The 14,566-nt window shown below is 38.4% G+C and overlaps 1 protein-coding gene across 4 annotated transcripts in view; it reads right to left on the reverse strand.

Moving 5' to 3' along the window:
- The window catches only part of pcdh15b (protocadherin-related 15b), a 321,029-nt gene that overhangs the window by 93,784 nt on the left and 212,679 nt on the right, over positions 1–14,566 (reverse strand). For all 4 annotated transcript variants that reach the window (XM_067430706.1, XM_067430704.1, XM_067430705.1 and 1 more), the window contains 2 exons: positions 10,315–10,620; positions 5,603–5,830 (listed from right to left, as the gene is read on the reverse strand). In XM_067430706.1, coding sequence (XP_067286807.1) covers positions 5,603–5,830; positions 10,315–10,620 — 534 coding nt within the window. The remainder of the gene's footprint in view (positions 1–5,602; positions 5,831–10,314; positions 10,621–14,566) is intronic.

Here is a 14,566-nt window from a genome sequence, read left to right on the forward strand (position 1 = left end):
CAAGACTTCGCAATGAATGACAGAGTGAATAAGGTATATATAGGCAGAGGTAATGAGGTGATGAGACACAGGTGTAACCAGTGAGTGCTAATGAGTCCGAGGATTATGGGTAATGTAGTTTGTGATGGAGTGACAGTCCTCTGGTGGTGATCACGGGCACTCACACTGGTGAATTGTGACAGTAGGTTGGTCTTCATTGCTTAATAGACGAAAAATGCACTGGTAACTACTTATTTATTCGGCCATCTTTGCTCACAAAATTGTTTTATTCTCTGTTCCTTTTGTTCAGTCAGAATTAGGCAAAAAGGCTTTTATGTATGCAGCTCCTACTGACTGGAATCTTCTGCAATCGAAATTAAAATGACAGAATTTGCTGTCATTGGATAATTTTAAAACAGTTATTTGACAAATGGACACTGATTCAACGATATGTAACAGTTATTAGTGTTTTTTAGTCTCTGTGTTGTTATAGTTTGTGATGAAACTGATGTGTTGCTGTCCATTTTGGCCAGGACACTCCTGTGAAAGAGATTATTAATCTCAGAGTCTTTTCGGGTTAAATAAAGGTTAAACATTTGAAAATATTTCAGTATAAAAATATTTCAATATATATTGCTGGATCTTAAATTTTATAAGTCTTTTTTTTCTGGAGGTCCTGGACATCTTGTTTAGAATCATGGTATCATGGATTCTAGCAAATACCAACAGATGAAAAGATCAAAAACTAAAGGCCTCTGCTAGAAATCTTATAATGGGCCGTGGTTGGATCTTCTGTCAGGACAATGATCCAAAACAGACATCAAAATCAACACAAAAATATGTCACTGAGCACGAAATGAAGCTTCAGCCATGGCCGTCCCAGGCCCCTGACCTGAACCCTATAGAAAATAAGTGGGGTAAACTAAAGAGAAGAAGCACCAACATGGAGCTGGGAATCCGAAGAGATTCAGTATATACTATATAGACACCAGATATACATTTTACTGGTGGGTGCAGGACACTACAGTTAATTTATGTAAGTGGGGATAGCAAAATAAAGTAAACTGTGACAAATATACACACAAATTTGGGAACAAAATCATTTGTTCTGACAGTTTAACTCTGAGATCATGTCTTATTTTATTACCATTTTCGAAACTATAGTGAATAAACTGATAATGTGAGAAAAATGTGAAGATATCTGTATACATTTTGGATAACAAAAATGCAATCTACAATCTCACTAGGTATTTATTTAAAGCTTCTGGAAATCACTACTAAAGCATTTTAATGTAATATACTAAAATGTTATGTTTACTAGTTAATATAAAATGCATTATATTATAATATAGTGTAATTGTTTCAGATCTACAGTTATATAAAAAAGTTTGCTAATATCATAAATATTTTAGAGGAAGCATGTAGGCAGTCGGCATGCATAATCCATTGTGTCATTTGTAATACCTTACGGGAATTTTCCCTCCAAGTTTTATTCTTTAAATCAACATGTTTAATGCTGTTAAGTTAAATGTTTGGTTTATGGTTTTGAACTCTTTGAACTTTGAAATAGTGAGTGCTCACTTTGCAGAGGGCATTGCCTTTTCCCCACAAAGTTATCTATGTGAAAAATACAGCAAAGAGGAAAAGTGCAGCTGGCTCCCATGAATGCAGATGACACAGGTGATTCCGGAGATGCAAGACACGCGACGCGACCTAATACACTCAATAGAGCAGCCGTCTCCGAGTCCAAGGAGAGGCCAGGCGGGTTCAGGTATCCAAATTACACCTCCCTCCCCGTTAATCCCCCCACCCTTTGTCCTTCCTGCGAGAATGCGCTTATTCAAGGATGCCCTTGAGTCTTGCGTACCGACTAATAAAACTTTGCTATTGCTCACATCCCCAAAATAAAAGGTCTTGAGGAAAGTACTTCGGAGTGAAATTGGTATTTTCTTCTCTTATTTTCCAATCCTACACATTTCGTTGTCTTCTCTCTCTCTCTCTCTCTCCCCAGATGAAAAATAAAATCTGTCAAGCCTTAAAGTAAATCTGCAAAGTGTAGTGAGTTCACGATGGTGCTCTTAGTCGCACTGGGACCGTTTTCTCCATCAGGACGGTGCCTTGGGGCCTCTATCCCATCATAATCACTCTGATATCCCGAGTCTCCATGCATCAGGTAGCACACTCGTTTCCACTGCTCACTTCTGCTTTTTCTCTTTCCACAGCAACTAATTTTCAATTAGCCACACCGTGCACAGAAGGAAAATTAATAAATGATCTCAACACAGAAACAATTAGGGGTTCTTGGGAGACTGTAGAGGATGTAATACGCTGTGTTTCCTTGCATGAAAATGCTTTTGCTTAAACTCTTTATCTTTGACGCTGAAGCTGATCAAACTGCAGGTGTTTTCTAATGGAAGTATAACATAAAAATAAAAAAACAGATATCATTTTAAACAACTGGTTAATGTCTAACAATGCCAAGTGCCCTAGCTCTCTTGACGAAGAGGAATATAACAGTCATGTGAGTAGCAAGACATTTAGAAACTGAAGGTTAAACTACAAGCTATTTAACTGTTTAACTACAGTTAAACTACATGATGTAGTCAATTTTAAACATGGTTATAACAATAGGTAACTAACTTTATTGAAGTAATGTCTTTTAAGTGAAAAAGTATCAGTTTATATCAATTTAGCATTGAGAACAGAATTCCTCTGGCACGAAAAACCATGAGGATTTCAAAAAGGGCTGACAGTTTACTCTAAATGCAACATAAAACAAAAATAATAAAATAAAACAAAACACCATTTATATAATGGATTTAAACATAAAGATTAACACTTAAATTCTCTAAATGTGCTAAATGAGAGAATAATATAGGAAAGAATTATTATTGCATCAAGTCACTTTACTGTTATGCTGTGTGTGAGCAGATTAAAGAATGGCAATGTAGCACTTTGAAATACTACTCTGCTATTGTTGGAAACAAATAAGTAATGCAAAACAAAATACTGTACCAACACAACCATCTCTTCTACCCTCTTAACCGACAGCCGCATTTCCAGCGAGAGCTAATTGGCATTCGTCCAGTGTGTAGAACTTAATCTTCTGAGACCTTACAAATCAGCTAGTTACACAACTGAGTTCTTGTGGACCTAATGACCGTTTCAGACAAAATACCAATCCCTAGCTGTCAGTGTCCACAGGGCTTAGCAGTGACTATGGAGAACAATCAAAAGAATGGCAACAGTTTTGGGATATCCCCTGTTAAAAAGACCAGTGTGAAACTTCTAATTACTACTCATTAATAGTTAGCAAGGTAGGTGTTAAGTTTAGGTATTGGGTAGGATTAAGGGATGTAGAATATGGTCATGCAGAACAAGGAATCAATAAGTGCTATATAAGTACTAATAAACAGCCAATATCCTATATGCATGCTAATAAGCAACTAGTTAATAGTGAGAACTGGACCCTGAATTAAAATGTCACTGAATCTACTTGCTTGCCAGGCTTAAACATTAGGCATAAAGGAGCTTTGTTGGATACAGATAAGAGCTTTTCACAATGCCTTTAACCCTGGTTTGTCGTCACTCCAAGCCACACTTTTAACAAAGGGTAAAGGAACATTTCACGCATGCAATTTGAAAGTAGGGTTAGCACCACTTTGTTACATTGCTTCTTGCACGTTTAGTGTCAAACGTTGTAGATCGAAATGTTACTGTTTAATATTATTTTTTGTATTTTTAGTATTCATAATCAGTTAATATTATGTATTTGTATTATTATTCTTAACTAATATTCATTATCATTTGTTTAATCATTATTATTTAGTCAGAATGAGTCTGAGCACAGGAGTGTAAGAGACATGGAGAGGAGATCATTTTGAACACTGGAATATGCAGGACAAGTTTTCCAATTATGCACATGTGACTGTAATTCTCTGTAAGGAATTATTGTGTGGCATGATGTTGTTTTTCTACCAATGCATATGACACATGTCACAAGTTCTCTATAAGACATATTTTGAACAATGAACAACAAGTTTCTCTATGCATAAGTTCTAGGGTATATTATGCCGCGTGAAAGCCCGAAGTATAGCGCAAACAACCTGTTTATCTGGTAATGTAATTAATTTCTCTGTTTGAGCAACCTATAAAATCCAAACTGGGTGTTCAGGAAGACAGAGAAAGCTGGAATGAAGATAATCTCCCAGAAAATTGTCGTTCTCTTCTATGTCTGATATAAAGTTATATAAAATAAATCTCTTGGCAAAATAACTGGTGTCCGGTCCTGTGAATGTTACGGACAGATTTCTTTGCAACCAATAGCCAATCACATGCTTTGGACTGTCACACAAATATAGGGCCTTATAGTACACCCACCGCAACCCAGCACCACAATATTGAGGCTTTCTACAGCTGTCGGCTAAACATACTCTGGCTCCATCCTCTACTGTAGCCACACCCCAAACTAATACTATCGGTTAAGCTGGAAAGAGATCTAAAGATACAGTATCTGAGGACCGCTCTCTCAGTGTTTAGACGGTGCTTGCGGGGCTCAATGTTTACACTTTTAAAGGAGGTAATACCATGAAGGGCATAGTAGTTAAGAGAATGTATTTGAACATTAAAAAAAATACATTCTTTGTACATTCTTCACCTTTATAGTCTGAAAAGACCATTGAGAACAGTCTGCAATATATAATATGAGGATGTTCAATCGACACTGACACCCCAAATATAGAAATAAAAGTTTAAGAATATACAGTATGAAACGTCAGCATATGAATACCCGGAATCAACTTTTTTGCTTACCAGCCACTGTGGCTATTGGTTTTCCAAAGCCACAAGCCCCACAGCATTTTCACTGGCCAGTTTTCATCAATACCATGGGGAAAACCCCATATAGATATTTTTAATATTATTTCATAATATGGCAAAATATGGCACTTTAAGACCTGACACACGGCCATTATACTGTTACAAATGCATTTTCTTTAAATTTGCTGAAAACATAACTGCCTTTAGGTGAATACTAACAGCATTTGGACATTCATTTATGTGTATTTGATTGTTTTAGAGCAATAAGCAGCATAGAAAGAAATAGATGACGGCTTTATGTGCGTGTACTTTGGATGTGAGCACAAAATCAGGAATGAGTAAAATGATGTGCACTGTGTGTAATTCAAGGACTTTAACACTAACTATATTCATCTGGGGCAAGTTAAATGAGTGAGTGAGGGGAGGCAAGTTAGTGTGTCAACTCACAGTCTGAGAGATGAGAGAGCAGAAAGAACAATATGTCTATTCTGTGGAAAATGAGTATTGGAAGTGTTTCAGACATTATCGATATATAATGAAAAATCTTTATTTTTGACAACACTACATGACACTTACATTTATTATTTCAGATGCTATTTTAAAAGACTACCTATTATATATACAATTCAACCCACCAAAATGGCTAGTAGGAATAACTGCATTACTAGCCCTGCCCAGGATATATTGCTAACCCCAGTTAAATCCTGAGCAGAGTGAAAAGTGAAGCAAGAAAACCCAGGATTTCATTCACTTTGCTTAACCGGTTAAGCCCTATAAATTAGTCAGAAAATTGAGACTCTCTTACCAATACAGTGACAGTAACAGAGGCCAACCCCGGGGGCATTTTGCCACTTCCGCCATCCACAGCCTCCACTACGAAGGTGCGTGTTGTCCCATTAGGTGAGAGTTTCTCGAAATCAAGCGAGCGAAGCACCATCAGCTCTCCAGTGAGGGGGTTCACTGCAAACAGCTCTCTGGCCTCCTCGGTCCTGATACGGTACGTGACGTTCGCGTCCAGATCAGGGTCCAGTGCCTGTGTGAAAGAATCATTAGAATCAAAACACGGATGAGCAATTCTACTCTGAGCATTAATTAAACTCTTACACTTTTTCTGAATAAACCAAATGACCGGGTTACATTAATGATTGAAACGAATCCTGTAGTGACCCTGAAGCAATGAGTAAATTAGAACCGGCAGCAAGGCACAGAGCAGCAGGAACTAATTTACCATCACGTCAAACTGAACAACAACCCAGGGCTTTAGATATATCTATGATGCAGCATGTAGGTTCTGAGGACAAAATTGTGTCTGGTCTTGTACTGTAGTACACAGTGGTTATCAAATGATGAGGACAAACCGCAAAAATAGGCAGCAGGTCTTTTTTGATTGAGTCATAGTTGCAGCATAAAAAAACATTGCTAAATGCAAATGTTAAAATGCAACTAACCATACAGTCCAACCCAGGCTCATTGCCAAATATCACATTGCTTCTTGCATGTATTGTGACACTTTTAAAGGGATCCCATGGTGTTGAGACTTGTATGGCTTACTATAACATAAATGATGTCTCTTACTGAAATATGTAGTAGAAAACCCATGAAAGATCTACATTATTAAAAAAATCTATTTTATATTTGGACCATGGGCGGTGCCATTTTGTTTGCATTCTAGGTTGATGACGTAGATTGGTTGCACTCCTCAATCAGCTGGCATTACCCGTAGCTATTTTTACCACAACGCAACTCGAAAATTGTTTCAGAGTTAAACAAAACCAATGAATTGCTTTTTAATTGTACTTGAAACACACTCAAACAAACATGTGCACACAAACTCACCTACACAAGTCACAAACAGATCGGCGGGCGGGCACACACACTTGAGAGACTGCGCTGTCTCAATCGAGATGTTGGGCTGCTCAGTCTCCACGACAGGGGCTGAATCTGAAATCGACCCCCTATACCCTGAAATAGGGCATTATTTGAAGGGACGGCCATTTGTAGTGTTGTCCGACACCAGTGGACATGTTCGAGTGCACTCATTCAGTCTCACGTTGCACCGCAATAACGAGTGTACAGCCGATTTACAAACAGCTGTCCGACTTCACGCACTCGTCTTCATTCACTCCTTCAAGTTGTATTAGTGAACAACAGTAGCGAATGTTATTTGTGACTTAAAAGTGAAAGTTTAAAGATTGGTAATTCACTGAGCTTGTGCTCAAACTTTCATGCACAAACCAATCCATCATCACCAAAACATCCTGCCTCTCTTCCTCACGTTACCCTATCCCATCATCCTACCTAGATATTTCCCTCTGCTGGATACATTAGGCATTACAGTTAATCTACTGCATATCAACAGTCTATCTATGATATCAACACAGGGATTGAGGGTTATGTATGCGCGCACGCAGTGCGTGTGTGCGTGTAATTCGCGCCGATCTGTTGGGGTGTGTGTGTGTTCGCGCCGATCTGTTGGGGTGTGTGTGTGTGTTCGCGCCGATCTGTTGGGGTGTGTGTGAGTCTGTGTGAGAGAGAGAGTTTGTGTGCACGTATGTTTGGGTGCGTGAAGTCGGACAGCTGTTTGTAAATCGGCTGTACACTCGTTATTGCGGCTCAACGTGAGACTGAATGACTGCACTCGAACATGTCCACTATGATGTCGGACAACACTACAAATGGTCGTCCCTTCAAATAATGCCCTATTTCAGGGTATAGGGGGTCGATTTCAGATTCAGCCCCTGTCGTGGAGACTGAGCAGCCCAACATCTCGATTGAGACAGCGCAGTCTCTCAGGTGTGTGTGCCCGCCCGCCGATCTGTTTGTGACTTGTGTAGGTGAGTTTGTGTGCACATGTATGTTTGAGTGTGTTTTAAGTACAATTACAAAGCAATTCATTGGTTTTGTTTAACTCTGAAACAATTTTCGAGTTGCGTTGTGGTAAAAATAGCTACGGGTAATGCCAGCTGATTGAGGAGTGCAACCACTCTACGTCATCAACCTAGAACGCAAACAAAATGGCGCCGCCCATGGTCCAAATATAAAATCGATTTTTTAAATAACGTAGATCTTTTATGGGTTTTCTACTACATAATTCAGTAAGAGACATCATTTATGTTATATTAAGCCATACAAGTCTCAACACCATGGGATCCCTTTAAAGTGATATGTGGTGATTTATTGGCTGCAGAGACCATACAACTGTTGAATTCCATGAAACATATACACTGTATTGGCAAAAGTATTGGGACACCCCTCCAAATCATTGAATGCAGGTGTTCCGATTACTTCCAGGACCCCAGGTGTATAAAATCAAGCACCTAGGCATGCAGACACTTCTACAAACATTTGTGAAAGAATGGGTTGCTCTCAGGAGCTCAGTGAATTCAAGCGTGGTACCGTGATTGGTTGCCACCTATGCACATATGCACTCGTAAAATTTCCTCACTACTACTAGTCAACTGTTACTTGTATTATAACAAAGTGGAAGCAATTGGGAACAACATTAACTCAGCCACAAAGTGGTAGGCATCGTAAAATCACAGAGCGGGGTCAGCACATGCTTAGGCGCACAGTGAGCAGAAGATGCCAACTTTTTTTTGCAGAGTCAATAGCTACAGACCTCCAAACTTTGTGTGGCCTTCGGGTTAGCTCAAGAACATTGTGTAGAGAGCTTTATGAAATGGGTTTCCATGGCCGAGCAGCTGCACCACCAAGTGCAATGCAAAATGATCAGAACCAGTAGTGTCTGGGTCTGGTTTTGGTTGGTTGCCAGTAAACGTTACTTGCCTGACCGCATTGGGCCAAATGTAGCATGTGGGGGAGGGAGGGATTATGGTGTGGGGTTGTTTTTCAAGGGTTCTGGCTATCACTGCTCTATTATCTACTGCACAAGACGTGTGATAAAAGAGATGTTTTTTTGACTCTGATATTTGAATGACTCTGTACGTAACTGGATAGTCCTTCAACCAATTAGACCACACAAGGCCTGATTAACAGGCAGCGGCCCATAGTTTCACTATCTGCCATCGAGTTAAAACTGGCAAAAGCACCAGCTGGATAAGCTAATCTGTGATTGGTTCATACTAAAGTGTAACACAAGCAGTAGAAATTAATGTACAGGTTACCAGACTTGCCGGGCGAAATCAAAAATCGCCAGCAGATCAGGCTGGGTTTACTCAGTCTAGCTTGGCCCATTATTTCCAGTGAAATAACTTTGAAAATAACCAAAACATGTTGATTTCTCAATGTTCTCAAAGTGGTCTTAATTTCTCAGAAAAACTGTTTCCTTAATATAATAATAATGTTTCCTGTGATGGGTAGATTTAAGGGCAAAGGCAGTGTAGGGGGATAGAAAATACGGTATAAAAACTATTATGCCTATGGAATGTCCCCACATTTCACAAAAAAAAAATACACATACACACGTTTGTTTTTATATATGCTGTATAAAAAATAAGTATTTTTAGAGAACATAGCTGGATCACAACAAACTATCATGTATGCTGATTACTGCACAAGAGCAGGAACTTAAGTTACTAGCTATATTGAAAGGAAGAGGAAAAAATCCATAATATCTGTATTTAGGCAATTTTCTGTTTACTTTAGTGCGGTAAACATTTTTGGCTCTGTGCTACTAAATGTCCAAAGTAAAATCTAGGTCTTGAAGCAAATCTGGTTGAGAACTCCTACTAGTGTAATACGCATATGAGACGCTGGCCAATTATCAGAGGGAGAAAACTGCTGAATGTAGAGCAAAACAGAAAGGCATTCACATCTGTTAGTACATTCTAGCAAGTTTTCTGCTAAAAAAAAGAAGATAGTTTACCTAAAAATAAAGTTTCTGTCATCATTTTATCATCCTTATGTCTTTCTACTTGTAAAACGCCCCTAACTCATGTTCCAAAGCTGAACTGAAAAGTACCAGAAACTTGGAACAACAAAAGTAAATGATGAACCTGAATTAATGACATGAAAAGGGTGAAATGATTACTTCTGTTTGTTACTTCTCAATTACTTCTGTTTTTTCACTTCTCTAGAAACTATTTTTTGCAATTAGCTTCCAATTAAAAAAAACCCCATCACATCACAATTTAGCACTTAAATATAATTCTTTTAAAGTAAATGATTTCCATATAAGTACTGCATTTCAAAGTATGATAAACAGTACTACTAAAGTGTTTTTCTTTTTTTTTCTTTTACAAGTGTATGCAAACTAGCACTAATTAGCAATAACCTCACTTCCACAAGCATAAAAAATGGTCTAAGCTGGTGTTGTAGGCAAGCTACAAACATGCTTTTCATAAAGGTCATATTCCAAATAAATTAACTTCCAGCTAAAAACACCTTTACAAATGTAAAATATGTCTGACTTGTCAAGTTAAGACATAACATTACCAAAGAAATGTTTTCCCGAGGGTAATTTCAAGGAGTCATGTTTTTATCTGGCCGTGTACAATGTGTTGAATATGTATGCATGGTGTGTATATGTGTGTGTGTGTTTGCCTTTGTGTAACTTACACTGATATTGAGTATGACCATGCCCACTGGGCTGTTTTCTGGCAGTGTGACTTGATAGGCAGGCTGGGAGAAGACTGGGCTGTTGTCATCCACGTCCAGCACTTTGATGGAGAGTGTAATGGTGGTCCGGCGAGGGTCCTTGGCCCCATCCGAAGCCTCCACAACCAAATCATACTGAGCCCTCTCCTCACGGTCCAGAGGCACAGCTGTGAAGATGCTGCCATCAGTGCTAATCCTGAAGAGATCCGTGTGACTGACCAGTCGGTAACGGACCTGCCCGTTAAGTCCCAGGTCCAGATCAGTGGCCTGGATGAGGACACACACACATTGTCAAAAATAGTAGCCAAAAGTCAGCCATGTCAAAACACACTTTCCTGCATTAACGCTGGAAGTTACAACGGGTGTTGCTGTTAGGAAATCATGCAGGTGTGCACTCAAGTGCGGCCATGAGCGAAGGCGCTCTCACACACACACACACACACACACACACACACACACACACACACACACACACACACACACACACACACACACACACACACAATTTTAGAAAGAAGACATACATGATTCCCGGAAATCACACTCATATGTGCTTGTGACATTTAAGATTAGGATTCTTTCTTTTCCCAGACTGCTGGGAAAACACACTAAACTTTCTTTTAAAATATATTTATATATTTACCACTGTTAAAAAGTTTGGGGGCATTTTAACATTTGTGACCCTGGACCACAAAACCATAAGTTTTTTTATTTTGTATTTATTTATTTATACATTATCTGAATAAATTAACTTTCCACTGATGTATGGTTTGTTAGGATAGGACAATATATGGCACAGATACAACTATTGAACTATGAACATCTGGAATCTGGGGATGCAAAAAAAAATAAAAAAAATATTGAGATCATCACCTTTAAAGTTGTCCAAATGAGGTCCTCCTTACCAATGTACATTACTACTAATAAAACATTTTTGATATATTTACGGTAGGAAATTTACAAAATATCTTCATGGAACATAATCTTCACTTAATATTCTAATGATTTTTGGTATACAATAAATAAATATATAATTTTGACCCATACTATTGTTGGCTATTGCCACATACCTGTGCAACTTAAAACTGGTTTTGTGCTCCAGGGCCATCAAGTCTCTTATGCTCACCAAGACTGCACTTATTTTTATTATTTTCTTAGTAACAGTAATAATGTGAAGACATTTTACAATTAAAAATAACTGATTTCTGTTTTAATATATTTAAATAATTAAACAATTCTAATAGGCAAGTTTGGTGCTCAAGATATTGAACAATACTTTTTCAGCACTTTTATGTTATTACCATTTTATTACTAGTACACATTAACATTTCACGTTACAATAGTTAAAATTATGACCACATTGTTGAATGATATTATGAAGTAACAATTAATATTCCAAATAAACATAAATTAGAAAAGAACAATGGAATATTATATCAATACCAGATGCAAATATTCATTGATACCTCATTGATTCTTAAAGGGGGGGTGAAACACTCAGTTTCAGTCAATCTCATGTCAATCTTGAGTACCTATAGAGTAGTATTACATCCTTCATATCTCCGAAAAGTATTTAGTTTTATTATATTTATAAAAGAAATATAGGCTGTACCGAGTCTTTCTGGAAAAAAACGAGCGGCTGGAGGCGTATCGAGTGGGCGGAGCTAAAGAATGACGAGCGCACACAAAGCTGTGACGTCCTCAAGCGTGGAGAAGAAAACGCTACCCAGATTCAGCTAATACAGACAGATATGATCCAGAATCATATCCGGAGGCTGAAATAAACTGAACAGGAGAAACAGCAACATCAGGACGTCCGTCTCTGTGGGATGTACTATATTTAGTGGCCTGTCAACATTTGTGTGTTTACTCTCAGTTTATGAGGACATGATTCGGTTTATGGACTATTGTATGCGACTAAACATTAGCAGTAGCAAACAAAATGGTTTTGCACGTCAGACTAGTGTAACGTTATACATAGAACAACAATGGAGTAACTTAACCGTTAGCGCATTTGAATGCAAGCACACTTTGTGAGAACCTCCCCTAGGTTTATGTTTGGGGTGTTTACCAATAAACAAACTGACACCTATAGTGGTCAGCTTAACAAATGTATTTAAACACACACCATAGATCGCATGCTCCATTAATAAATTAACTAACGTTATACATGATCGTGTTGTTTACTGATGTTTACTTAACGTTACGCGATGATAGCCAACAACAGACATTTGAAGCAGTTTTACTCACCGCCTGCTTCCAAAGCAGGACTGAACCTTTATTGCTGGGACCGCTCCGTCAAAAACACACTTCTTTGGTAACTGTTGATTTGGTGAAGTCCTGTGATAGCATGACCGTGGAGATCCACTTTTGCGACGCGACTGAAGCGTGATGTGACGCTTCTCGTCATTTCTGCGCTCAAATCGGTTCAAGTGCAGCGCTGCCTTCCCGGAATGCTGTGTTGAAGCGTTGAAGTCGCTTGATGTCACCCATAGGAATAAAGTGGAGCGCGGCGCCACAGAAGTGTTGCTCAGACGAGTGGATCTGCAGTTGAGAGCAGTGTTTATGGGCGTGCATTTCCTCTCTCGCTCTAGTCATGCGTGCGCACCCTTCCGGGAGAAGAGCCTGTACGGCCCATACAAGGACCTTCCGCTCTGTCGACGTCAAGTGGACCCATACTCGAAAAAAAACTCAGAAACGTGAGAAACCGGAAGGAGTATTTTTGACAGAGAAATACTCCATCAACCGCCCAACATTAGTTTTTGAAACTTTGTCTATGTCTAAGTCTTTAACAGTGTAAAAAGCTCAGTATGCATGAAACAGCATTTCACCCCCCCCCTTTAAAGCATTCCAAAATTCCTATAGTTTTCCATTCTATTTATAAAAAAATAAAAAAAATAAAAATCAGGTTTTCCTTGACTGTGGGATTCCTGCCACACACAGAGAGAAATAATCTGTCCATATGGCTGTGAAAACATAACCTTAATTTATAATTTCAAAACGTCACCACGCAGAGCCACCGAACCACACACACACCCCAGAGACACCTGCTTCATCAGCGGGGTGATGAGACAATCAACAAAAACACCAGCAAGATTTGTGACTCCCTGCAGTGGCGCAGACAGGTGCACGGTGTTGTTGTTTTTTTACATTCTTATGGCAATTATCCCCACTCAGCTCACAGACACCAAAAAAAGTCATACTAAATCATAACGATAAAGAAATAGTTCACCTAAAAATCATACACTGGTGAAAAAAGTACTCAGAGCAAGTACTTGAGCAAACGTACAGAATCCTTTAATAAAATATTATCCATTATCCACATTATTATATTATTATAATAATATCCAGTATTAAGTACTCCTTTTTTATTTTACTTAAGTTAAAGTACAGAAGTACTTGATTCATGTACTTAAGTATTATAAACAGACATTGCATAGGACAGTGGTTCCCAAACATTTTGTAGCACGCACCCCTTTCTAATGTTTGATACCTGTCAAGCACCGCCAGCATCTTATTTCAGTTAAACATCAAATTTTTATTAGCAATAACTAAATACAAATATCCTCTGTATATAAGAAAAAAAATCTACATTTCAGTTGTAATATATACAGCATAGTTAGGGGGGTTCAGGGGCATGCTCCCCCGATAATTTTTATAAATTTTCTGATCTACATATGAGCATTCTAAGACATTTGAAAGCCAAAAACATTATGAGAAATATCTTTAAAACTAAGTCAGTGGGCAGTAAATTATTTGTCAATTCCTGCTCCCTCCTCATCTCCATCACTCCTTATCTTGCCCTGTCTCTTCCCCTCCTAATGCATTCAACAAAACATACCATAAATTTATAGCTAGAATATTTTTTTATCTGAAGAAAACATATTCATTAATGTTTCTTGTCCTCTCACATTGACAGTATAGTGAATTATCACATGAAATCACATTATAAATTAAACAAAGGTTTATTAGTTTGCCTGATTATTTTTATCGGTAGTTTAACATTTTAATCCTAAAACAGCTGCAAAATATGAAATGTTTAGTTTAGCTACCACACCATACCTGGAGGAGGTCCATATTCCACGAGTAGGAATATAGTGCGGCCCCTTTAAGATATGCGCGTTCTCCATTGAACTGCCGGTATTTTGTGTGTGTGTGCGCCGAACTGTGCCGTGATTTACTTAAACAGTGAGAGACACACGGACTTGAGAGC

The sequence above is a fragment of the Pseudorasbora parva genome, chromosome 21, assembly GCF_024679245.1.
Source record: "Pseudorasbora parva isolate DD20220531a chromosome 21, ASM2467924v1, whole genome shotgun sequence".
Classification (NCBI taxonomy): domain Eukaryota; kingdom Metazoa; phylum Chordata; class Actinopteri; order Cypriniformes; family Gobionidae; genus Pseudorasbora; species Pseudorasbora parva.